The sequence below is a fragment of the Arachis ipaensis genome, chromosome B6 (assembly GCF_059453495.1).
Source record: "Arachis ipaensis isolate K30076 ecotype BB chromosome B6, ASM5945349v1, whole genome shotgun sequence".
Lineage (NCBI taxonomy): Eukaryota > Viridiplantae > Streptophyta > Magnoliopsida > Fabales > Fabaceae > Arachis > Arachis ipaensis.
The window spans coordinates 32086198-32112152 of NC_142441.1; the positions used below are offsets into that span (position 1 = coordinate 32086198).

The window sequence follows — 25955 nt, forward strand, 5'->3', positions numbered from 1 at the left end:
AACATTTTGAAACCTTTATGGGCGGCATAGGCAAGAAGCAAACGAATTGCTTCCATTCTAGCTACCGGAGCAAAAGACTCATCAAAATCTATACCTTCTTCTTGATCGTAACCTTGGGCCACTAATCTAGCCTTGTTACGAATAACTTGTCCATCCTCACCAAGTTTATTTTTAAAAACCCACTTAGTACCCGTTACCTTCATATCATCCGAATAAGGTACTAATGTCCAAACCTCATTCTTGTCAAATTGAGCTAGCTCCTCTTCCATGGCCTTGACCCATGATGGATCTTCAAGAGCTTGTTTGACATTGTTGGGCTCCATTTGTGACAAGAAAGCAAAGTTGCTAGGTTCGGTTTGCCTTTTGGTGGAGGATCTTGTTGTTATGCCATGAGAAGGATCACCAATGATGAAATCATGAGGGTAACCTCTCATAGACTTCCATTCTCTAGGCTTTCGGACAGGTGTAGAGCTTTGATGAACTTCTGGTGGTCTCACTGTTTCAGTTGCTCGTGCCTGTTCAGGAGACAAAATGGAAGTGTCTCCTCCAATCTAACGAGACAGAACAGGGCTGACAGATTCTTCATTCTGGACAGATTTGGGAATTTCTTTGCTTGTTCCATCTTCACAATCTGAATCAATATCCTTCACAATACTGGGAATTAAGTTAGAATCACAAAAAGTAACATGTATGGATTCCTCTATTGTCCTATGCTCCTTGAGATAAACTCTATAGGCCTTGCTTGTGGTGGAATATCCAACAAACATTCCTTCATATGATTTTGGATCAAATTTTCCAAGGTTTTCCTTATTATTAAGCACAAAACATTTGCATCCAAAAATATGAAAGTACTTAAGATTTGGAGGGGTTCCTTTCCATAGCTCATAAGGTGTTTTCTTTAACCCTTTTCTAATGATTGTTCTATTCAAAATATAACATGCTGTGTTTACAGCCTCAGCCCATAAGAATTTAGGAATTTCACTCTCACATAACATAGCCCTAGTCATTTCTTGAAGGCTTCTATTCCTTCTTTCAACCACCCCATTTTGTTGGGGGGTTCTAGGACATGAGAAATTGTGAGAAATCCCTAAGTCATCACAGAATTTTTCAAAATCTTGATTTTCAAATTCTCTTCCATGATCACTTCTTAAATGGGCAATTTTCAAATCCTTTTCATTTTGAATTTTCTTACAAAGGGTGGAAAAGGCATAAAAGGCATCATTCTTATGAGCAAGGAAAAGTACCCAACCAAATCTAGAGTAATCGTCTACCACCACAAGACCATAATGTTTACCTCCTAAACTTTGAGTTCTAGTAGGACCAAAAAGATCAATATGTAACATTTCCAATGGCCGTTTGGTTGAGATTCCATCTTTTGATTTAAAAGAGGATTTTACTTGTTTGCCTAATTGACAAGCGTCACAAGTAAGATCCTTATCAAACTTGATGTTTGGAATCCCTCTAACCAAATTTCTTTTAACTAGCTTAGAAATTTGATACATGTTAGCATGTCCCAACTTTCTATGCCAAAGCCATTTTTCAGATTCAAAAGATGTGAAGCATGTTACATTTTGTTCCTTTAAATCCTCAAGAGTTAATCCATACACATTGTTGCATCTTTTAGCTTCAAAAAGAACATTCCCAGTTTTTTCACACACAACTAAACAAACAGATTTCTTAAAAATAACTTCAAAACCCAAATCACAAAGTTGACTAACACTAAGCAAATTATGTTTCAAGCCATGTACAAGGAGAACATCATTTATACAAGAAGAAAAGTTTTTACCAACTTTCCCAACAGCCACAATTTTTCCTTTTGCATCATCACCGAAAGTGACAAGTCCTCCATCATAGTCATCAAGCTTTATGAAGAAGGTTGCCTTTCCGGTCATATGCCTAGAGCATCCGCTGTCCATAAACCACACATTTTCCTTCCTTTTGGATGCTAGGCACACCTACAAAACAATGCTTAAGTAACCTTAGGTATCCAAATCTTTTTGGATCCTTTTACGTTAAACCATCTTCTATGTCCTAAGCCATTGTAATCAAAAACAATTTTATAAACTTTGTCACCAACCATTCTTTCACCGAAAAAGCATTGAATGGGAAAGTGTCCATTCCGATTGCATAGTCTACAAAACCTTGGAGTTGCCTTTTTGTTAAAGTAGGTGGGATCTTGAAATCTTGTGTCTTTAGAAGATGAAGCAATATTTTCAAAATGTGAATTTTCAGATTTATGAAACCCCAACCCAGCCTTATCATAAAGAGGTTTTTGACTAGCCAAGATGTGATTTAAACTTTCAGAACTTTGTGTAAATTTGGCCAAGTCTTCCTCAAGTCTTTTAACCTTTTTAAGCAACTCTTCATTTTGTTTAAAACAGTCCACATATGCAAGAACACAATGGTTACTTTCACAGCTCCTAACTTGGGCTCTTAACTGCTTATTTTCTTCAACAAGATCACAAGCAGTTTCGGCCTCTCTCACTTTTTCTTTTAGAAAACTGTTTTCGGCTTTAAGAATGGTAATTTGCTGTTCAAGTTCTTGATTTTCCAGCAGAAAACATCTTATTTTTTCAGAAAGGTGGTCTATCATAAGATGGAGATCTTCAGTATTAGGGTTATGAAAGACAACCTGATCTATGTGGTCTGCCATGAGACATGTTTGTGACTTGGTCTCGGTTTCTTCATCATCATCGTCAGAATCATTCTCCAAGTCTTCCCATGTGGCCATCAGTCCTTTCTTCTTTCCTCTTTTTGGCTTTTCCTCCTTCTTCAGCTTGGGACAATCAGATTTGAAATGCCCCATTTCCTTGCAATTGTAGCAAGTTACCTTGCTGAGGTCTTTCTTCACTTTCCTTGTGCTGCTGCCTTTGCCTCTGAGCTTAGCCATTTTCCTGAATTTTTTTGCAAATAAAACAAACTCATTTTCAGAAGAGTTATCACTGGATTCATCATCCAGAGGGTTAGTCACAGAAGAAAATGCAATTCCTTTCTTTTTTGTATCCTTTTTCAAATAGGTATTTTCAAAAGCAAGAAGATTTCCTCTCAAATCATCAAGAGTCATAGAGTCTAAGCTACTGCTCTCAGAAATAATTAAGGCTTTAGTTTCCCACTCTTTTGTGAGACATCTCAACACTCTTCTCACTAGCACAGAATCAGAATGTGTAATTCCCAGAGCATCTAAGCCAACAATGATAGCATTGAAACGTTCAAACATTTCATCAATGGACTCTCCTTCCTTCATTGCAAACGTTTCATATTCTCTGTTTAGCATATCTGCCCGAGTCTTCTTGACAATGGTGGTTCCTTCATGGGTGATTTGCAATTTGTCCCAGATTTCCTTTGCCGTTGTGCATCTTGATACCCGTCGGTACTCCTCAAAGCTGATAGCACAATTGAGCAGATTTATTGCCTTGGCATTTAATTCCACCTTCTTCCTATCTTCCTCGGTCCATCTTGCTTCTGGTTTGAGAGAAACAACTCCTTCTGCACTTGTGGTAGTTGGAAATTGAGGCCCTTCGAGAATAATCTTCCAAAGTCTATAATCCACTGCTTGTACGAATATCTTCATCCTCTCCTTCCAATAGGTATAGTTTTTCCCATTGAAAAGAGGAGGTCTGTTGCTTGATTGACCTTCAGTTAGATTATAGGACACCACATTTGCGCCACTGTTTTCTGCCATGAGGATCTTTACTCCAAGCTGCAAAGCTTGATCTCTTTGAGACCAAGCTCTGATACCAATTGATGGTTTCAGTGGCTAAGAGAAGGGGGGGGTTGAATCTTAGCCCCTTTTTTTTTTTTTTTTTGCTAACACTTGCTGGATTCAGAGGAGACTTTTCTGTTTTTAGCTCGTCCCTAGCCACGAGACATTTTCATTTTGTCTCGTCACTTGGCACGAGACATTTTTGTTTTTGCTCCTGTACAGTAGAAAACAGAGATGAAGTAGGAGAGGAAGAAAATCACACCAAGATATATCCTGGTTCGGCTGCTAAGTGCAGTGCAGCCTACATCCAGTCTCCATCACAACAATGATGGAATTTCACTATAATCAAACAGATTACAACTTGTAAAGTGCTAACCCAACTTACAAGGGGATTCCCACAGAATCATGAAACACAACATAGATGAACAAAGGAACTCTAAGACATCTATGGCTTTTTCTTTTAATTTTGCACTCTCTGCCTTTTTCCGCTCTATGGCTTTTTCATTACAAACCTCACTGTTTGCCTTTTACCATGAGACTCAAGACATGACAAAATTAAACAGAAAATTACAAAACAGAATACATTGAAGGAGAAGAGAAAACTGTTAGCTCAGGTAGCTCTGAGAACACTGTGCCTTGCACTCTCAAATCTTACTCCTTGCTTCAAACAGTGGTTGTTCCCCCTTTTTAAAGAAGAGGAAAGCCTCCACACTTGAAGCCAAAACCGAACCAACTTCTTCCTCCTTCAACAAAACCGGTTCGGCCACAAAGAGAGAGAAGAGATAACCATGCATTAACCAACATGCAATTACCTCTAGTCCTTTCTTGATCATCACCCTTCATCAATCCGAGCTCTCCATCCTTGGCTTGCTCTCCAAGATGGAATTCTGGCCCTTGATGCTTCATGATGATGATGACTTCATCTGCTTTAATCTCTGCCTTCAACCATCACTTCGCCACTCTAGCTACTCCCTGTGGTGGTTGAGCAGAATCAAAGACAAGCCATGCTTCAAGAATCTCCTCCATGCTGGCCGAATCTTCTTCCTCCATTTTTGGTATGGAGAGGCTAAGATATCATCACCATATCTTACCATATGTGATAAGAATCTCAGCCACTATATTTTTTGTGTTTTCTTGCCATCATTGTGATGGTCTTGTAGCTTGCTCTTTCTTCATTTTGATAGCTCAAAGTAGTTTCCATGGCTTCCATAATTTCTGTTGAAGTGACTGAAGAGGAAGCAAGAAAGAGATGAGAGAGAAGAGAGAATCTGAAGAAAAGCAATTCAAAGTGATTAAACACATTAATTGAAAATAGCTTGCTTTTACTTCCCTGGGTGGCGTGTAATGTTAATGCCATCAATCATGTCAATGACACTCTCTCTCATATTTCCCATGCACTTATTAACTTTACTCTAATAAATTTTGAAATCCATCATGATGAGTAAAGGAGTTCCGTTGGAGCATGCAGTGCATAATCAAAGGAATGGATTTCTTTTGTTAAGTGAATAAAATAATATTGTGCCCCAATTCCTTTTAATTTCGGACCAAGCATTTTTGGTCTCATACCAAGACCTTTAATTGGGCTTCTTATCACAATTGCTAGCCCATTTAATAAAACACTTGTTTCAGCCACCATCCTCATAATAATTTTAACATCAAGGCTGAATATTGATTTTATTGGGCTTGGGATCTCTTCTTTTCATTTCGGCCCAAATATAAAATCTGCAACACAAAATTATTAATTAACATATGTTAAATGAAAATCAAATTAATAATTTTGTAATTAATTATTTTAATAATGTTTAGTCATCACAAATATTAATTTAGAGTTTTCCAAACTCATCAATGTTATTCCTAACCTACATTAAATTTTCAAGAGAAGTGCTAGGAGGCCGGTAATTTTTGTGATTTGTAGCCATCAAATGACCATCAATAATGATTTTAATGGTATAAGATTGGTGTGAGATTTCATCCAATAGTTCACTTTTCTTTGCTGGTTACATGCTCGCTAGAATTTGATAAAGTTGCTAATCCCCTAAACTTTTTCAATTTCCAAAAGAATACTTACATCACAAATGTTTATTATCAGCCAAAACAAATTTCATTAATTACTATATTTCCAAGCGTTTTTTTTTTCCTAGTTTGTCCTCATAATTTTTTTTTCCATGGCACTATGTTTTTGTTATGCCAACAAAAATTACTCAAACGTTACATTCTCATAAAAAACAAAAAATTCACTATATATGCTAAGTCCATTTTATTGAGTCCATGGCCAAGTGAATGTCAGCTCGGCTCAGCTCCTTAATCCCAACTAAAACAATCACCTCAATCTGGCTGATTTGTCACAGCTTTGACCACAACACTAGCGTTTAAATTTTCAAACTATGCACAATGACACCACTGGTTTCTAGAGCACTGTAGACCTCTTTTGCTGTTTCTTCATAATACATTCCTTACACTGCAACAACACCGTCGCCTTTATCTATATTAAATCTATACGGATCAACTAATTGGAATTGAAATGTTCCATATTCGTAAGATGGTACACCTGATAACCTTCCAATCTTTTGTTTTATATATATATATAGTTGTTATAGACATAAAATATAATCATTAATAATTGATCATATTAAATTATTTAATTGATACTTACTTATTTTTATCATTTCTTTTTTCTTTTGTCACTTTTGCTTGTTCTTCTTTTCAAAATATTTTCGTTAATTATTTTTTTATCTTTTTTATATATAATTTAATTTACAAACGACGTTAAAAAACTTTTATATTTTATCAAATGACAACATTTTGTACAAGATTTTGTTGGTAAGGGTTGTGAATGAGATTGGAGACTCGTCAGTTTTTAATGGTGACGAAATCGGACTTTAAAAACGACAAAAGTGGTATTTATAAAGATGCTCTTACGCTCAAAGCAGAATGAATTTGAAAGGTGTAAGTGAGAGTTAAAAATGCATAATGTATCTAAAAAAGCTTTTAACTCTCTTTATATAGTTTGAGATTGTTATTTAAATTTAAATATTGATTAGAGATTTATTGTTATTGGATCGATTTGTACTGCAATAGTAACCCATATCCAACTGGGTTGTAGCTGCTCCGATAAGAGACTCAAGAATCGATTCGAAACGTATTTTATTTTAAAAGTGAGATATTTTATTCTCTTTTATTTTTTTTAAAAAATTCCTACTCTACGTTATTATATAACCATTCTTTTTTTAATTATTATTGTTGTATTTGCTTTTTTTTTTTTCTTAAATGTTTAAAATAATAAATAAATATAGATAGTTAATTTTATCCAACTTCAGGTATATGATAATCATCCAAGTCTTTGTTTAGTATATATCTACATCTAGGTCTTTATTATGTGAACTTATTGGTATAAATTATTAACAATATTTGACATTGAAACAAGTTTCAGCTTTCATGGTACATAGTTAACGTCAAATAGAGCATCTTCCTGGCAAAGATAATTATTGATGATGATGATGATGAACATATCAATAACCACATTTTTTTCAGTGAAAATAATTAGTATATACAACTTGTGCTAGTAACAATTGTTTAAGCTATATGCCTTATTGACGATATCGAGTAAATAAAGGTATGTAATGACTTATCAACTAAAATAATTATGAAAATGACATTCCTTTGTACTACAAAATATCATCTATATATTTTCCCTGTTTAAAAATATTAGACATTTTTTAATTTTGATACTTTCAAAATTTAATTGATTTAGATAGAGTAAATTATTAGTTTATATATATAAATACAAAAAATTACGAGAATAATGATTGATTTAGTGATTGAATTGAATGGTCGTTAAATTGAAAAATAGCAACTAATTTCAGTTGATAACTTTTAGTAACTAATTTTCAATCAAGAACAAAACAAACATGTGTCAAAGCTAAATACCTTTGAGTGAATTCAAAATCTCTACGAGTTAAATATATATGGATGTTTCTTCTGCTAAGTATCAAAATGTTTCTTTTTCATACTAAATAGATGTTCTTTTATATATTTTTCGAATTTTTTTGTATTGCAAATGTAAATGTCTCTATTTCTATAAGAATTTCATATTTTTTTTAAATTTTATAGATATTTAATTATTTTTACTAAAATATAATTAAATGTTTCTTTTGTTAAGTATTAAGATATTTTTTTTCATATTAAATGAATGTTTTTTGAAGATGGACTATTACTCCTATGTTGTTGTTATTGTTATTCAGTGGCTCCGCCACTTTCACTTCCCATATTACCCCTCCCAAACGCCTTCCAAATCCAATGGCAACTAAGCTACATGTCCCTCTTCTTTCATTTCGGTCTCAACACTTTCACCGGATAAGAATGGGGCTCCGACCACGTACACCCTTCCCTCTTTAACCCCACCAACCTCAACGCCACTCACTGGATACACCTCGCCAAACTCAACGGCTTCAACAGCGTCATTCTCACCACCAAGACTCAGCCACTTCTTGCAATGTCGAGCTCCATGTGCCAAGAGAAGGCATCCATTGGTGGAATCAGCAGTAATTTCAGAAATTAGAAAAAGCCTTAAGGAGGGGATCGAATTTCAAGGTGAGTTGCTGAACTTTAGGAAAGATGGATCTGCACTGATGAATCCATAGTAGAAATCCTCCCTTGGCAATGGTTTCAATGGATCTCACATATGTGTCATCGTCTGCTTTCATCACATAATGGTTTAGCGGTTCTTGTTGATGGTGGCAAATCCGACGAGTCAGATGTCGGTGATAGAAGAGGAGTGGATCGTAGTGGAGAGGCGGAGAGGACCTGACGGGGAGAGAGACGTCTGTTTGTGTGATTGTTGGAGGTGTGTATGTTAATGTGAGAGAAAAGATGAAGGTTTTTATAGATTTTAATTAGGTTTACTTAATTAATTTTAAATTTTTTAAATTTTAAATTTAAAAAATTTAAATTAATTATTAATATAAATTAATGTGATTTTGTTTAGTTTTTGGCGGGTAACATTTTAGTTCCATATACTTTTCCTTATTAAATTAGTCATTAATAAACTTAGTCGTTAAATATTGATCAATAAATCGGTTACTAAATCAGTCGCTAACTAAATTAATCGCTAAATAGTAATTAACATATTGGTTGTTAAATTGGTCTCTAAATAACTACTGGCAATTTAATTGCTAAAAATTGGTAGTTATTGATAAATTTTTGTCTTGATAGCAATCAATATTTTTATCACTAAATTATATGATTGGTCACTAAATTGATTACTGATGTCAAGTTTAAAAATCTAAATTAGTTGTTAAATCGGTTACAATTATTAATTCCTTAATTATAAATTTTACTAAATTTCAAAATATCCAACTATTAAAATTCGATATTCATATATAATTCTAATTCAATATAATATAAAAAAATTTAATAGAGATTAATTTTTTCATTCAAATAATAAAACATTCATAATGTCTACGCTAGAGAATTAAATGGGAACATATGAATAGGAAAAGGGGGAGACAAAAATATTTTCCCTTCTTTTAAATCGTTTAAACAAATTTTACTCGACAAAGAAAAAGAAAGTGTTTCTAAATTTGTGATTTATTACCTGCAATATTGCCATCAAGAATAGAATACAAATCTCACTAAAAAACAAGTCATAAATCTCACAAAATAAGTTCAACATGCAAAAAACATGACAATTTACTTTACTAGCATAGCTTCATCCAAATGCTCCTGCGCTTCCAACCTCATCAGCTTTATGCTTTGTGCTTCATTTCATTTAAGTTACTCATAGCGACCATTCATTCTCGTTGCTTAGTGCCTTTTGCTCTCGCTCTTTTCATAGCTTATATCACCGTTCTTCTTGGAATTCAACACACACTTTGAAGAATTTTTCATATAGATGCCATTTTGTTTCTCAAAAATCGTAATTCCCAACTTGTTGTACTATTACCGTTAATCCACTCCACTGTTATTTTACTGTCGATAATTATTTTCAGCTCCTCTTCAATGACTCCTACCTCTTCCACAATCAGTTGAATCGCTCTTCTAGTTCCAACTAACACATCCTCATCCCTTGTGGTTTCATGAACCATCTCTCTCAAATGACACCAATAAAACACATTATCCAAACGTTTAATTACTTTTATTTCTTTAAAAATAAAAAAAATACTTTAATTTTTTTTATTGTAAAAGCTCACGTAAAGAAACCATTAATTTCTTCTAAAACATCTTCTATTTTCGCTATTTTACACCCTTATATTATGTTTTTCAGCCCAAGAGCCTTAGATTTCTCCCAACTAATTTTTCAAGAGTGTGATTTATTTGAAAAAATATTTCAAAATACAATACAAATAATAACAAATAAACCTAATCAAAATTTTTTCATATACAATGCACTAAGAGAAACTCCTTTATTAAATGGAAGCATCCTGTGATTTGTATGAATAACTTATCATGGGTTATTAAAAATATAACTATACAGTATATGGTAAATAAAAAGAAAAAAAGATTTATGTAAAAAAAATTAAACAAATTTAAAAAAAAATTTGGTTGAAAAAAGTATTAATTAAAAATATAATTAGTTATATTATTTTTTTTATGGAGACCACTTTAATAAAAACATAAAAAATGTCTTTTTTTTAAAGACTTGTATACATGTCATAATATGATTGGATATCTTTATTAAACCGATTAATAATTTATTTTTTAATAAATCAGAACAAAATCAGTTTATTATAACTAAAAAATAAATCTAATTGTCCGCACTATAATTATTAGATCCTGTTTTTTTCGATCGATTTACACAATTTAAACCGAATTATATTTAAATTTTGTAATAAAAAAACAAATATATCCTTGAATTTTTATTTTACAGACATTTAAATTTCTAATAATTTAAAAATACAATTAAATTTCTAAAAAAAAAATTCTAACCTTAATCCCTTATCTCTGTCCAAACCCAAATCCCAAATCCAAGCTTAATCTCTCGTTAATCTATAAAACTGACCCGAAAATTAAAAAAATCTAGCCACAGCGTCTCGTTTCTCTCCCTTCTCTCATTGAAGTTCGAGCTCTCATCTCTTTGTTTACCGGCTCAATCTTAAGTTCACCGGAGATTGCCGCTAGAAGTTCCCAGCAAAGAAACCCTTCGACAACGATAGAGAAGATTTCCGACAACGATTCTTCTTCTCTCGTCCTTACTTGTATGATTGTCGACGACGGAAAAATCGATTACTGAGTACCTATTAGCTTCTTCTCTCATTTTTTTTCGCTCCTTCCATTTTCTCTCTTAAATTCCATGATTTTTCATTTTCTTTTTGGTTAAATTATGATTACTATGGCTCTGTAATCTAGAACAATGAATAATTACGGATTATGATACCAGATTTTTTGTTTCAAGTCCTTGCTCAAGTGTTTCATCAAAATAAAGAGGCCCCTATTCATGATACAGGATTTTTAGTTTTTCAAACCTTTCTCCAATGCTCCATCCTTTTGTTTTTCAATTCATAATTGACTGGTTTTTATTCATCCTTTTTTTACTTATCAAGGTTTGAGATTTGAGTGAACTGAAAACACAATCTCTAAAAAAATGGTATTTTCTATTTTTGTTTTTTTATGTAACTATATGATTGTAGCTTTCAAATGCAAATTTGACTTCTTCTTTGGCCTCCAATTTTTACTGGTGAGATTTAACTATAGTGAATGCATGATTGTTGAGTTGTGATAGATATGAACAAAGCGGGTAACTTTTATTTATAAGAGGAATGCTAGGGGCCAGTAATTTTGGTGTTTTGTAACCATCAATTAGTCATCAATAGTATTTTTAATGGTGTGAGATTACATCTAATGGTGGAAAATCACTCACTTTTGTTTTGATGGTTAAGTGCTGGCCAGAAAACATAAAAGTTGCTGGACTCCTAGACTTTTTCTATTTATAATTAGAAGTAATACACCTTAGGATACATGTATCTATTTCTTCCATTGTGGTGGTTGTTCACTGTGATTGGATTGGACAATTGGGGTTGGATGTATAGTTATTGAAGTTGTGGGGATAATTTAAAAAGGTGGATACTATCATAAAGATTGTACAATTGTCTTCATATGAAGATGCTTCTTTTTTATCATTAGATCATGAATTGTATGGTTTGATTTTGATGTGTTACAAAAGTGTTATTTTTCTTTAAAGTGTGACTAAACAAACAAAATACACTTTTAACACAAGAATCTTTATAAGAAGATATTTTTAACATCTTCATTTGAGTAGGTGCCATTTAAAAATAATGAGACTGAGTATGGATCTGAATTTTTTATTTTAGTTTGGCAATTTTACTGTTCAATCATCTAAAGGTTAGTTTCATTGGTATAGCATTACTGAATTATCTTGAGAAAAAGTTTATGTGACAATATATTTCCTGCATATATATATATATATATATATATATATATTTGAATGCTTTTTAAATCTAAAATTTTTTACAAGTTTTTGTGATTAGAATATGATAACTGATTTTTGATGTCGGTGAACAGGTTATTTGAAGTCCATATATTCTTTTTTGTTGTTGGAAGAGCATTTACAACAGATATAGAAAAGCTAAAAATAAGCTAAAAATCAGCAGTAGAAAAAGATCTCTGGATATTACTCAAGTTTTTAAAGATGAAGACAATTTGAAATCAAATTCTTTGAATTAATGGCTTAAGATCATGCATAGAATATGCATCACTGGATATAATTCTATTTGAAGATCTCTTGAATTTCCAATGATTAGTTCTCAATTTTGCAAAATCATCACGCATTTAAGAAGTCGGTAAAAATCTACAATGGAGGATTTGTATCATCTCAGCCCGTCAATATAATAATACATTCAGCCAGTGGCACTCTGCAGCTTTCAGGAGGTGGCAAAAGAAGTATGTAGAGGATAGAGTTGCTGTCTATCAATCTTATGTTGGAGATCACATTATTATAGCTTAGGAGATAGGTGTATAGCCTTAAACAATTGCTTACTGGTTATTGAATCTCATTCCCTTAGGTTCTCATCTTGGTGATTCCTTTGTATTTTAGTATATAAGATTTAGATTTTGGGTTTGTCTTTGTATAGAAATTACAGGGATTACTCAAATATCTTTCATGTTTGCTTCTATTCTGGCTCTCTATTGGCTTTTTTTGGAGAGACTAGAAAGTTAGAATTTTTTATATGTTTTTGCAGGATCTTCCATATAATTTAATTTCATGACTAATTTTAATTTTCAATGGAAACATATTATTGATTTCACTTTAATAGTAATATTAGTTTGCTCTCTGGTGGGTTCTCATCTACACGTTGCTGTTTTAATATTGTTATAAAACACTTGTAAGAATATTTAATTATTAAAAAGAAAATTTTATAAAAATAAAATTCAAAAATCTTTAATATTAACAAGGACTGACTACCTACAATTACAAATCAATAAAACCAAATTCCAAGGAGTGGCTACAACAAATATAGGATCACATTGATGTTCTAACAACATCAGAAGTAGACATGAAGAATATCTATCTGTCAGTCAGTATGATACAAATGTTCAAGAGGACTAGTGTTTTCAATGGATTGATCCCTTTAGAAGGCAATGCCGCAGTCGTCTACTCAGAGCCTCCAACTTCTCAAACCTGTCACCCTTTCCCTTTTTGTTAGCTGTCTCACCTTTCTTCTTTTTCTTCTTCTTGATCTTGTTGAGTTAAATTTCAAAGTGGTCCCTGAACTTGCACTCGAGTCTCAAAGAAGTCCATAAACTTGCATTGGCCCCAATATTGTCCCCGAATTTAACAAAGGTGACTCACGGTCGTCCCTGAAGTATTTTCCGGAGAATATTCCCAAATGGCGTGATGACGTGTATGGATAGGCGCCACGTTGGAAAGGTAACGGCTATCTGACGTGGCTATTATCATTTTTTTAACTCAATTTAGTCCCTGAATTGTTTTATAACCCTAATCCCCAATTTATTATTAGAAATCACTCTGTTTCTTCTTCGCTGCTCTCCTTCGTCTTCTCTGCCATTGTTGAGCGTGAATTGAGTGGGTCATGATAGGTGGAGGCAGCAACCATGTTAGAAATCGGAGTTGAATTTAGGTTGGGCTACAAAAACTTGGATTACTGTTCAGTTGGTCCTGAACTAAGCACGGAGCATTGCAATGCGATCTTGAAAGTGCTTGAGAGGATGAGCGACGGCGCCAAAACGATGTCATTTTTTGTGTGGAAGACGGGAATGGGGAAGTTGGAGCAAAATGATGGTGCTTGCAACGTCATCATTCGTTTGCTGAGCAAGAATGAAGATTGGGAAGTTGCAAAGAAACTGGTTTTGGAAATGAGAACCAAATTCGGGTCCAAAATGAGCTTGCAGGCTTCAACACCCTCATATACGCTTGTCGTAGGTAGGGTTTAGTGGAATTGGGGACGAAGTGGTTCCGACTCATGTTGGATTCTGGTGTGGCACCGAATGACGCGTCATTCAGCATGTTGATGGGGCTTTACAGGAAAGGATGGAACATTGAGGAGGCTGAGTTCACGTTTTATCAGATGAGGCAGTTTGGGATATTGTTTGAACCGGCATATTCAGGTATGATTACAATATACACCCGTTTTAGATTGTATGAAAAGGCAGAAGACATAATTAGCTTGATGAGAGAAGACAAAATTGTCCCTAATATGGAGAATTGGTTGGTGATCCTAAATGCTTATAGCCAACAAGGAAGATTGAGGGATGCTGAGAAGGTTTTGGTGTCAATGCAAGAGGCAGGGTTCAGTCCCAATATTGTTGCATATAACATTATGATAACTGGGTATGGAAAAGCATCCAATATGGATACTGCTTAGAAGTTGTTTGTGAAACTGAAGAATGTTGGATTGGACCTGATGAGACCACTTTCCGTTCTATGATTGAGGGATAGGGTAGAGTTGATAATTATGTAGACGCGGTGTGGTATTATAAGGAGCTCAAGCGGTCCGAATTCGTCAAATTTATACACTATGTTAAAGTTGCAAAGAAGAAGACAATGGCAGAGAAGACAAAGGAGAGCAGAGAAGAAGAAATAGAGTGGTTTCTAATAATAAGTTGGGATCAGGATCATAAAACAATTCAGGGACTAAATTGAGTTAGAAAATGATAACAGCCACGTCAGATAGCCGTTACCTTTCCAACGTGGCACCTCTCCATAAATGTCATCACGCCGTTTGGGAATATTCTCCGGAAAATGCTTCAGGGACGACCGTGAGTCACCTTTGTTAAATTCGGGGACAATATTGGGGCCAATGCAAGTTTAGGGACGACTTTGAGATTCGAGTGCAAGTTCAGGGACCACTCTGAGATTTAACTCGACTTGTTCTTGTTCTTCTTGAGCTTCTGTTCATCTTCTTTTGGCTCTGAACACACTTCTTTCATGCTTCTCAAAGATGTTGCAAATACATCTGTAGTCTGAAATTGTTAACATCAATGATATTATTACGTACTCAAACTTTACAAATAAGCATGAGAAGCAACGACAACAGACCACATTGATATGAACTAACATTCAAATTAGAATCTCACTTCACTTACACATCATTTTCAATATCACCCTTTAGTTTAATCAATAAAACCAAGAACAATAAGAAAAACATATAAACATTGTGAGTGCATGCACGTGTGCACATGTCTGTATGCAATATACATATACCTGAGGGAGGTTATTGATCCTTAAATCTGCACAAGGTTCTTCATCATTGCCTCCTAAAGAAGAACATTTGCCCCAACTTTCTCTATTTGAACTTGTACATGAGAAACAATCTTCAATTTGATTATTTATCTTATCCTGTAAAATCATAAAGTATGGGGATATAAGAGTCGCATTTCTCAACCAAAACTGCTAAAAACATCATCACACCCATAATTATAATCTCTGCATCATAAAACTATGTCCTACATGGAGTGTTTTTAAAAAAACATGAATAAACATACGAGTGTTTCCATCACACCCATAATGTAGCTGGATGACTGAATCATACTAGCCTAAAACGGAAGGCCAGACTAGCTATTTGTGCAAAACGGAAGGCCAGACTAGCTAGCATTAATTCTCTTACAAGAAACTAGTATAACTTAGAAAACAACAATGATACAGCCATGAAGAGATTCTATTAGTTCCTACTAAACAAAACAATTAGATCAAAACTAAAGGTGAATTTTCAGTATTAAGAAATCAACTGTCTCTCTTAAATCTCCAATTCAATTATGCCAGTAATCCAAAAGGGTTGACTTACTATACAATGAACGAGTGCAGAAATAGAAGGAAAGATGAAGAGGTACTAGAGGGCAGAAAAAGAGTTAGTTTTCTTGTTCCTGCAATTGTGAGCACATGCTGATGCTGCGAAAATCCTTTTGCTGGTTCAGATTGCCATTTGCCTTCTCAGTTCTGATAAAGAACATTGAAAATTGCAAAAGATGATCAACACAATGCAAGTGAAGAGTGAATATTGACAATTGAGATAGATGATCAACACAAAAGAGCCACAAAACACACAACAGCACACCAGAACCCAGAACCCAGAACCCACAGCAGCAATAGCAGCACAACCAGAAAATTAATAACAGCACAAAATTAATACTACCAACAGCATTCAACATTCAGCAACAAACAACATTTGATTTGATTTCCATTTTTAGCATTCAACAACAATCATTACAAAACAGTAACAAGTAATCCCTAATCACACTAAACCTGAAATCAATAAAGCTAAACAAAAATTTTAATAATGATTTGATTTCTATTTTTAGCAGCAGCAAGAAAATTTCAACAAAAATTTTAGGAATTAAAAAAAGAGCAACAGCACAAAATCAATTATTTGATTTTCCATTAATCCATTCACAATTTCACATTCAAAAATCAGCAACAGAGCATAAAAGGAAGAGAAGAACCGAAGAAGTGAAAGCAGTGCCGCTAAACTTCGACGGAGACATGGACGGCGACCGACGAGACGACAGCGAGTGGCGACACAGCGAGGAGCTGCTCCAAGTTCGAGAGAAGCCAGGGAGGACGGGGACAGGGGGAAGGAGGACGCCAAGCTACAACTACAAGAGAGGACGCAGAGGCGCCGACAGCATGGACTGCGGCAGAACCGCTGCAGGGAGAACTTAGGATTTTGGTTGGGTGAGTTTGAACTTGGCTTCAGAGTTCAGCTTTCAGGGCGGATAGTGATTCACAAATTGGGGGTGGGGTGGGCATTGGGGGGAAGGGGTGGGTGTAGGGGTGGCAAACAGGCCTAAACGCACCGGACTGGCCCGCGTAACCCGCCAAAAAAGGCGAATTGGGCTGAAAAATTAGGACCGCCAAATAGCAAAAGCCCGCCTAACTCGCACCGTTTAAACCGCGGGCTTTTGCGGACTTTGGCGGGGCGGGCTTCCCCACTGGGCTTAGTATTTTTTGGCAAGGGGTATTTTTACAATTTTTTTTTTCAAAACCAAACTTCCCCCAAGACCCCAACCCAACTTACAAGAGAATGAAGATGAAAATTGAGTGTTTTGGATTATGTTTATTTTGTTTTAGAGACAATATTTATAATTATGTTTTGGATTATGTTTATTTTGCTTTGGGAACAATATTTATAATTACAAAGACTTTAATGTTTGTGAATATAAAAATTATAATTTGTTTATACTTTTAGAAATTATAATAGTTAAAAGTAAAAAACTGAAGAGATTTTTTTATGCCTTTATACATATTATTTAATAGTTAAAATTAAAAAAAAGAGGATATTTAGCGGGCTTAGCCCGCCCGCCCGCCGTTAGGCGGAGCGGGCTGGAATTCTGGGACAGCCTCACTAGGTGGGTCGGGGCGGGCTTCTGACGGGGCGGGGCGGGGCGGGCTTCCCCGCTTGCCACCGCTAGGTGGGTGTTGGGGGATAGTTGCTTTGTTTTTTTCTTTTTAAAAATTAATGAAGCAACGCTGTTTTAAAAGAACCGGTCGGTTTTTTATCAATTTTTTAGCAGTTTGGAAATTGTCGGTTTCAAAAAGTGGACCGGATCGTTTTTTCACACCGGTTCCCGGTTAAACCGATTCGACTGGCCAATCTGGTCCGATTTCATAACATTGATTATTATTATAAAAAATCGAATTTATTCTGGTTAGTTAACAAATTTAAAAAAATCGGTTCATTAAAACGTCCAATAATACAACAACACGTAAGCGTCTTTACAAAAAGACGTTTCATGCATCTTTATAGGAGCATCCCTTTTTTTATTTATTTAAATTTTTGAGACGAATAATAGTATGACATGGGCCTTTCTCAATTCTTCCCATTTATCATGATGTTCTGCTATTTAAAAAAAAGGGTTTCTGAATTGAGAAACCAGCAAGGTTCTAAAAATTGGTTCGAATCGGTCGATTGAACCGGTCGAATCGTGAACCGATGCCAAATGCAATTCGGTTAGAAGCAAAAAACGCCAAATTCAAAAATCGATATTAGACCGTTGAACCGGCCGAGAACCGATCGATCGAATCGAACTGTGAACCGGACGGTTTTTGAAATGGGTCAAAAATGAAAATTCAAAAACGGTGCGTTGATGCTTGGTTGTGACTTGTGAACCCTAATGCCTAACATTTGCAAGCACCCCTCTCGGCCTCTCCTCTCCAGCACACAGAAGCAGAACGCTGAAGTATTGCAGAACGCGAAGCAGCTAGGGGTGGCAAAACGGGTTGAATCTGTCGGGCCGATTCGCTAAACCCGCTAAAAAAGCGGGTCGGGCTAGGATTTGGAACCCGCCAAATTAAAAAAACCCGCCAAACACACACCTCCGAATTGACGGGTTTTGGCGGGGCGGGGCGGGGCGGTCCGCCGGGCCAAATATTTTTATTTTTCTTTTTTTTATTAAATAAAAGAGTGATTACTATTATAAAATTAATAATTATAGAATTTTAAACACTTTTTTTTTATTTTTTGTTTTTATTCTTCTTTTAGTTATTAACTTTATTTATTTTATTTTACAATTTCGTATATATGCTCAAATTATGTGACTTATTTTTTAAAATAAAGATAATTCTATTGACAAATATTATTTTGAACAATTTTATTGAAGTTAAAAATTTAAAAAAAATAGTAAAAAAATTATATTATAATTTTACTATTTTTTATTTGTATTTAATTTTTTAATTATTATTTTTTGGTTAATTTTAATGAATTTTATTTTTCAAAAAAAAAAAAAGAGTCAAGCAGGCTAGCCCGCTGACCCGCCAATCCGCCATAAAGTGGGGCGGGCTAGCATTTTGAACCCATTTTAGTTGGCAGGACGGGCCGATCCGCCCTGTTTATAGGGCGGGCCTAGGCGGGACGGGGCGGGCCGGCCCGCTTTGCCACCCCTAGAAGCAACAGTGCAGCAGTTGGAGCTTCTGGCGCAACTTCTGTCAGTCACCGCCGCCGCCGTGCAGTCCGTGAAGCTAACGTCAGTCACCTCTGTTCGCGGCTTCGTGCAGCCACTTTCCGTCGCGCAATGTCTTCCCGCCGGCACCAGATCTGTTTCCCCTTCCACCCATCAGCCACTGTCTTGCCTCTTGCCAGCCACTGTCCCCGTCAACTTTGCATTTTTTCAGGCTTCCGGCTTCTAACCCTAGGTATAATTTTTGTTCTTTGTAATAATAATAGTTGAAGCATTGATTAATTGTTCTAAATCTTGCTGTTGAAGACTTGAAGCATGATTAATTGTTGACGCATTGATTAGTTGTTGGGTGCTAATTGCTAAACATTGCTGTTGAATAATTTTGATTAATGGTTATATAATTGATTAATAATTGCCACACTTTTACAACCCAGCATTCTAACCACTTCACTCCAACAACCTTGTCCATTGTTCATCATGTACTTCATGAGCTTCTCATCTTCTTTTGGTGACCATAATCCCTTTCTTAGCTTATTCTTACTATTGTTGTTCTTGTCCTCATCATTGTCTTTGCCACATACCTGAGACTTCCTCATCATTATTAATTATTGATCAATCAAATTAAATGTTAGTATTCCTCTCCACTCCCTTACTCATGAAAGAATTTTTCTTACTTTTCATAGTCCAATTTCGTTTCATATTATTTTTACTAAATGCAGTAAGATGTATAATAACATCTTTCTTAAAATGTATGTTTGGATTACTTTAGATTGATTTATAGTTTAAAGTTTATTAATAAGCACAGAATGAGTTAATCATGAAAAACACACTTTCATGAGTTAATTATCTTCAATATCAATATCACTCACATAAACCACTCATATCACTCACATAAAGCACTCATATAACATAGTTATCACACACGCTACAAAAACAGGGGAATAGAGTTTCTTTACTAAATAATTCAATTAATTTTATTCTTGGCATTCATAACAAGGCTTTTCATTTCATTGCAAGAGTGGTGGTACATCTTGATGAAGCTATAATGATGTAAGCATGGATAAATCACAAGCTTGATATCTAACACACTTTATTCCACAAGCAGAAAATTCACATGACAAAAAAAAAAAAAAAAAAAAAAAGAAAACACATGAAGCTTTGCATGGCCCCTGATCTCCTCTGGTTGTTCTATTAGGCATATCCATAAACAAGTCTCGCAAGCCACAAGGGTTTAGAAAGAAGCTTGATTTGGAGGTAATTAATTAATAATGACTAGCGATGATGTATTACATGATGATAATAATGATGGTGGTGGGTTTGCTTACAATACAGGGAATGAAGAGTAGTAAGATCAAAGGGGGTTGGTTGATAAGTCTAGTACTAATAATAAACGGTTTTGAGAAGGACCTCAGAGATAATAGATACTTTCATCTCTTTTTTTTTTTCTCACAAGTTATATGTTGTTGCTGGTAGAGTATGAGTAGTCGTATTTGCACAATAAAAATTAAATCTAATTGTACATTTATAGATGATATTAATGCTGATTTAGATGAAAGTGGTGGTGGTGGTAGTAGTACATGTTATGCTGCACCACTTAATTTTTCTGGTCCAAGTAGTTAATGATATCAATGAAGCAAATCTGCAGTAAGTTGTGGCAGATTTTGATGATTGATGATAAATTTGGATGCTGGCATTTTATGTTTGGTTGGTTATTTTTGTTATTTGACTTTTAAGTTTGTATTTGAATGAGATTATAACATTCTGGTTTATGTAGTATTTTTAATTTGGATAATATTTTAAAGTTTATATTAGACTATAATTATATTTTAGTGTGTTTATTTATATTTTATTTATTATAAAATAATTTTTTCGGTTTAATCACGGTCGAACCAATTAAACCTATAAACCAGTAAACTAGTAACTAAAGCAATTCGATGACCGGTTCGGTTTTCAGAACCTTGCAAACCAGTCTCTCTAGTCTCCCCTTTCAATTTCACTGCAGAGCGGCAGAGGTTGTACCAAAGCTCTTCCCATTCTTCCTTGAAAACCCTAGTTTTCATCGCGCCGCCGGTGGCCTCACCATCGCCGCCTGGTTCATCGTGGTTGTTCGCCGTTCCTCCTGGTTTATCTTGCTCGAAGGCCCCTGCCGTTCGCCCAACGCCAGCGTCTCCAGGTTCTGCTCCGCCGTCTTCCATCCGTCGTGTTCATCGCCAGCTCACCAGCGTTCGTGGCCAGATCCCCGTCGTCCGTCGCCAGCTCGCCAGTGTTCGTTGCCAGCTTCCCGTCGTCCGTCGCTCTCCCGCAAATCTCTGGTCACTGCCCTCGCCGAAGGCAATGCCTCGGATGCTCAGTTAGTGCTCACTGCTTCTTGATAAATTTCAATTCTGTTACTGGCTTACTAGCTTGTTCTTACTTGTTCTAGGTTGGTTAACTCTGTTATATTGATGATAAATTGATGCTGATAAATTGTTACTACCTTGTTCTTGCTTTTCTTTTCTGTTGTTAAATTTTGTTAAAATTTCTTGGTGATAAATTTTGTGCTCATTGCCTCATTCAGTATTTTTTTTCTGTTGTTAATCATTATGCTGAGATTGTTAAAATTGGGTTGAAAACTTTGTTAATCTTCGTTAAAGCATGTTAATTTTTGTGTTAAAAATTAGAAATCATGGATAACAACATCTTAGTAAAACAAGAAAATGGGTATTGAAATGAACTCGCAAGTTATGGCAGGTTCTTGATATTGATGTTTTGGTTATTGCAAGTACTGTGTAATGGATTGTCCTGCTTTGTCAGGTTGAGTTTCTATGAACTACTTATAAACCAAAAAACAAAACAAATGCCTCCTAAAGGAATACTTGTAATTTAATCACAAAATATAACAAATTATGTATTGAAATAAACTCAAATAATTATCGTCTTAATGATATTTTAGCAACTATGTTTTACTGTTTTAGCCATCAGAAACTAGGTAATTATCATTTGTCTGTATTAATACCATTAAATATAGTAAAACACTGAAATGATATGTGATTAATCACTATTATGTCAACTTGAAACTTGAAAGTAACTGTGTGTAAAGTTTGAATATTGTTAGTTTTACTTTATTGGTTAAGAAATCACCGTCTAGAATCTTTGAGATTTCATACTTTAAAACTAAACTTGATTAGCCAAACAAAGTGGCAACAAACACACAAAACATGAGCGTATGTATCCTTTGATAGTACATATTGCCATAAGTTGGTGCTTAGTACTCTTACTATATCACAAAGCTCTTAAACTTATAATTGAAGAAGTTAACACTTCATTTTTTGTCTGATCTATGCTCTTAGCTTAAGTAACAATAGACCTTGTTTTAAACTTATAACCAGAAAAGTTAAGATTTTGGTTGATGATATTTTATGTAGTGCTTTAAATTTGAATGACATTTTAAAGTTTATGTTAAACTATAATTATGTTCTAGTGTGTTTATTTATATTTTATTTATTATTTTATTATAAAACGGTTATTCCGGTTGAACCAGTTGGACCAATGAACCAGTGACTTGAGCAGTTCGATGACCGGTCCGGTTTTCAGAACCTTGTAATTATGTTTTAGTGTGTTTATTTATATTTTATTTTTTATTTTATTACAAAACGGTAGAACTGGTTGAACCAATAAACCAGTGAATTAGTAGTTAGAGCAGTTCAATGCTGGTTCAGTATTCAGAACCTCGAATTTTACTAAATGTTTATGTTACTTTTAACTCTCCTACTTTATATAAATAAGAATGCATAAGGCTTTTTTTGAATCTTATATATACATGCTTTTATTATTTTATGTATTATCTATAAATAATAAATGATATGTTATAACAGAGAGGGTGCTTCTGCTCCCAAACTTAATGGAAAGTCTTACTTAGATGTCTTGAGAATACAGAATGACGATTAATGTTGATGAAAAATTAAATCATGTGGTCAATATTTGTAGTTAAGAAATGTCATTAATGAATAAGCCTCAGCTAGACCTGTTAGATTCTTTAATTTAATTTGTTTTGTTAAGTATGTTTTAAAGCACTTTGGATTACTGTTCTAGCTTGATTGTATCAGCAATATATTGGAAAGAGGAAATTACTTTTTGTTCTTGGCTTTATCTTTTCAAGATTCCTTAATTAATTAGGCAAACTAGATGTTATATTATTAGAGTTTGTGGATGTTTAGGGCTTGGTGGGGTCTTAAAAAATGAGAAGTCTTATAACATGATGAAGTTTTTATTTACAAATTTTTCATTTCACATATCCACACTCCATTGACAACGGAGAACTAGTTTCATCTGTTTTGCATAAAAGTTTATGTTATTTTTTGTCCCTTTATTTTTTCTTAAAAATTGTAACAGCTCTGCACTCAAAAATCATAAAAAGGAAAATTTTGACTGACTAATGCAATATATTTAAATGAATGTGCTTTTATCCTTTTACATTCCTCTATTCCCCTGTTCTCATTGCTATTTCGGGAAGTTGGTTGCAGATGGTTTACATACATTTGGCATAACATGCACTTGAACAAATGGGATCAAGCAGCTTTCTGTGGAATTTTACCAAGAAGTTTGTCACATTTGGGATCATTACTGTTACTGTGTCTGATCGTTATGTAACAGTGGTTCCAGTTCGGGGTGGCTCTATGTCTCCCACACTTAATCCAAAAACCAGCTCTTTTGCAGGAAACTTCTCTGGTAATATTCTTGCCAAAGGGGGTTCATAAGAAACATGGTTTTTTGGGATTGCAGATTTTGTTATTTGACCATTTGGTTATGCTGCAGATGATTATGTCTTGGTTGAGAAGTTTTGCATTGACAAATACAAATTTTCACATGGAGATGTTGTGGTCTTCAGGTAATACATTTGTTTCACTCTTGAATATATGTTTGCATTTATATGCCATATTTTACATTGGTATATGATGTCTAGAGAAGTTAAACAACAGTTACGGAAAATAACCACCTTGGACCCTGTGATTGGTTGACTTCACAAAGGATTTTTTCTTGGACTAATGTTGCACTTCTGTTCAAGTTATTGGTAGTGACTGGTGAATGATTATGCTATTATATTCAACTACTAAGATAATTCATGTTTTATTAGAATGTAGATTAGATCTAAGTTTTGCTTCTTTTGAAATTCTTAATTGGTGACTTTATTTATTTATTTATTTATTTATTTATTTAAGATTTTAATTAGTGCATCCCAAACCTTTTGTAGTTCCCCATTGAATCACAAGGAGAGACACATAAAGAGAATAGTTGCATTATCTGGTGAATGGTTTAGTAGTCGTCAGAACTATGATGTGTTGAAGGTTCCAGAAGGACATTGTTGGGTTGAGGGAGATAATGCGGCTTTTAGCATGGATTCAAAGTTATTTGGATCTGTAAGGTTCTCTTATCACTTAGTTTAAGGCGTGTTACTTATATAATATATTGCAAACCTTGACCAGCCAGGCTTCTATTGCCACAAAAAAAGCAATTTATTATCTGTCAATGTCAATTTTGTTGACATGTTTAAAGATAGTAGTGTATATGAGCTTTTGTTTAATCCAGTATCCTTATGTTCCATGCGTAATGTATTCAATCAAAGTGCTATTCACTGTGGTTTTACAGCTACAGCTGAGCCATCTTACTGATTTATATTTCACATGAATACTTGCATACATTAATATATCAGTCGTTTAACAAGACTCCGTTTTTGGGTTTTGTATATTGATTTTCATGTGCATTGATGTTGAGATAGATAATAAGGGTACCATGCTGTTAGCCTTGACCGAAAATTTTTATTGATTTGGATTTTCATTGTTGTAGACTTTGTCTATGTTCTTTTCCTTTTATTTTTGGTCATTATCTCACACACACACACACACAAAAGGGGGAGAGGGGAAAGGATCGATTCCGAGAGTCGAACCAGGGTGTGGTTGCTCACGAGTCAAGTGAGTTGCCATTGCGCCAAGGCCTCAGACCACGCTTCATCTATGGTTGCAACCTTTTAACATCTTGGTAACATGTAAATTGTGTTTGCAGATTCCTTTGGGCCTCATACGAGGAAGGGTGACCCATGTTGTGTGGCCTCCACAAAGAATAGGCGCCATCCAGAGTCCTCCACGAGAAGGATTATCTTCTTTATAGTTGGATCCTGATGATGCTGTTGCCAGGCCTCCTCAAAGTGCAGAATTTTGTGAGGAGAATCCTTCTTGGAGTATTCTTTTCTCTTCCCTAATTTTGTTTTAATCGGACACAGAAACCATTCTTTGCTCCATTTGTTTCGCTTTGCGGAGGAGAGTTACTATAATTCATTTGTTAATTGGATTATAGTATAACCGTTTAACCCTTCAATTTTTTTATTTTTATTTTTCCCGGAACCGAGCAATTAATCAAAATAGAAATGAGATGAATGATATGTTGCTCGTTTTTTAGCAGAAGAGATTAAGATGGTAATGTTCAAAATTGATACTTCTAGTCTCCTGGTCCAAAATTTTCTCCTTCCTCTCTTTTTAGAGATGATTTGGGACATGTTGGTTCTTTGCATATTATTATTATTTAATTAATTTAATATCAAATACGTGAATAACGTATATTTTAGAACCCTTGTACTTTTAGTTGGTGAACCAAATAGGCAAATACTGGATTTTCGATTTTCACAACCTTGCTTTTCACATGGTCAGTTAATTTGAAATACATTTTATTTATATTTCATTGTCTGTTGGAGCAATAAAACTATAATAGTAAAAAAAAGAGTAAAGTACCAACGCTGTACCTGTCAATTTTTCAAAATGACAAGACAACTCTTAACCAAAAACACGTTCCATTATGGTCCCTGACTCTGTATTTCGTCTGCCAACCCGGTCCTTTTATCAGTTTCATGGCAAAA

General features: G+C 34.6%; 3 protein-coding genes across 4 annotated transcripts; 1 reads left to right on the forward strand and 2 right to left on the reverse strand.

Moving 5' to 3' along the window:
- Nucleotides 1–1969: 1969 nt before the first annotated feature.
- Nucleotides 1970–3682, reverse strand: LOC148555061 (uncharacterized). The gene has a single exon (XM_088489245.1). The coding sequence runs from the start codon at nt 3680–3682 to the stop codon at nt 1970–1972; it is 1713 nt and encodes a 570-aa protein (XP_088345371.1).
- A 9570-nt stretch (nt 3683–13252) lies between these two features.
- LOC107646841 (uncharacterized) lies at nt 13253–15682 on the reverse strand. Its single transcript, XM_016350990.1, is given in 3 exon segments — nt 13253–13396; nt 15381–15515; nt 15662–15682. Coding segments are annotated over 3 exon segments (300 nt in total).
- Nucleotides 15683–21003: 5321 nt separating this feature from the next.
- On the forward strand, nt 21004–25559 carry LOC107648690 (uncharacterized). 2 transcript variants are annotated; one of them, XM_016352501.3, is made up of 5 exons: nt 21004–21419; nt 23572–23776; nt 23864–23936; nt 24300–24465; nt 25109–25559. In XM_016352501.3, the coding sequence occupies exons 2-5, from the start codon at nt 23611–23613 to the stop codon at nt 25211–25213; spliced, it is 510 nt and encodes a 169-aa protein (XP_016207987.1). In that variant the 5' UTR covers nt 21004–21419; nt 23572–23610; the 3' UTR covers nt 25214–25559. The 2 variants fall into 2 exon arrangements, with proteins under 2 accessions (XP_016207987.1, XP_016207988.1); XM_016352502.3 differs by having other exon boundaries at nt 21014–21400.
- Nucleotides 25560–25955: the final 396 nt, after the last annotated feature.

Coding starts and splice junctions, on each gene's coding strand:
- LOC107648690 (XM_016352501.3), top strand. CDS start 23,611: ATGGGATCAAGCAGCTTTCTGTGGAATTTTACCAAGAAGTTTGTCACA. Junction 23,777..23,863: donor TTTTGCAGGAAACTTCTCTG/GTAATATTCTTG, acceptor GTTATGCTGCAG/ATGATTATGTCTTGGTTGAG. Junction 23,937..24,299: donor GGAGATGTTGTGGTCTTCAG/GTAATACATTTG, acceptor AACCTTTTGTAG/TTCCCCATTGAATCACAAGG.
- LOC148555061 (XM_088489245.1), bottom strand. CDS start 3,682: ATGGCAGAAAACAGTGGCGCAAATGTGGTGTCCTATAATCTAACTGAA.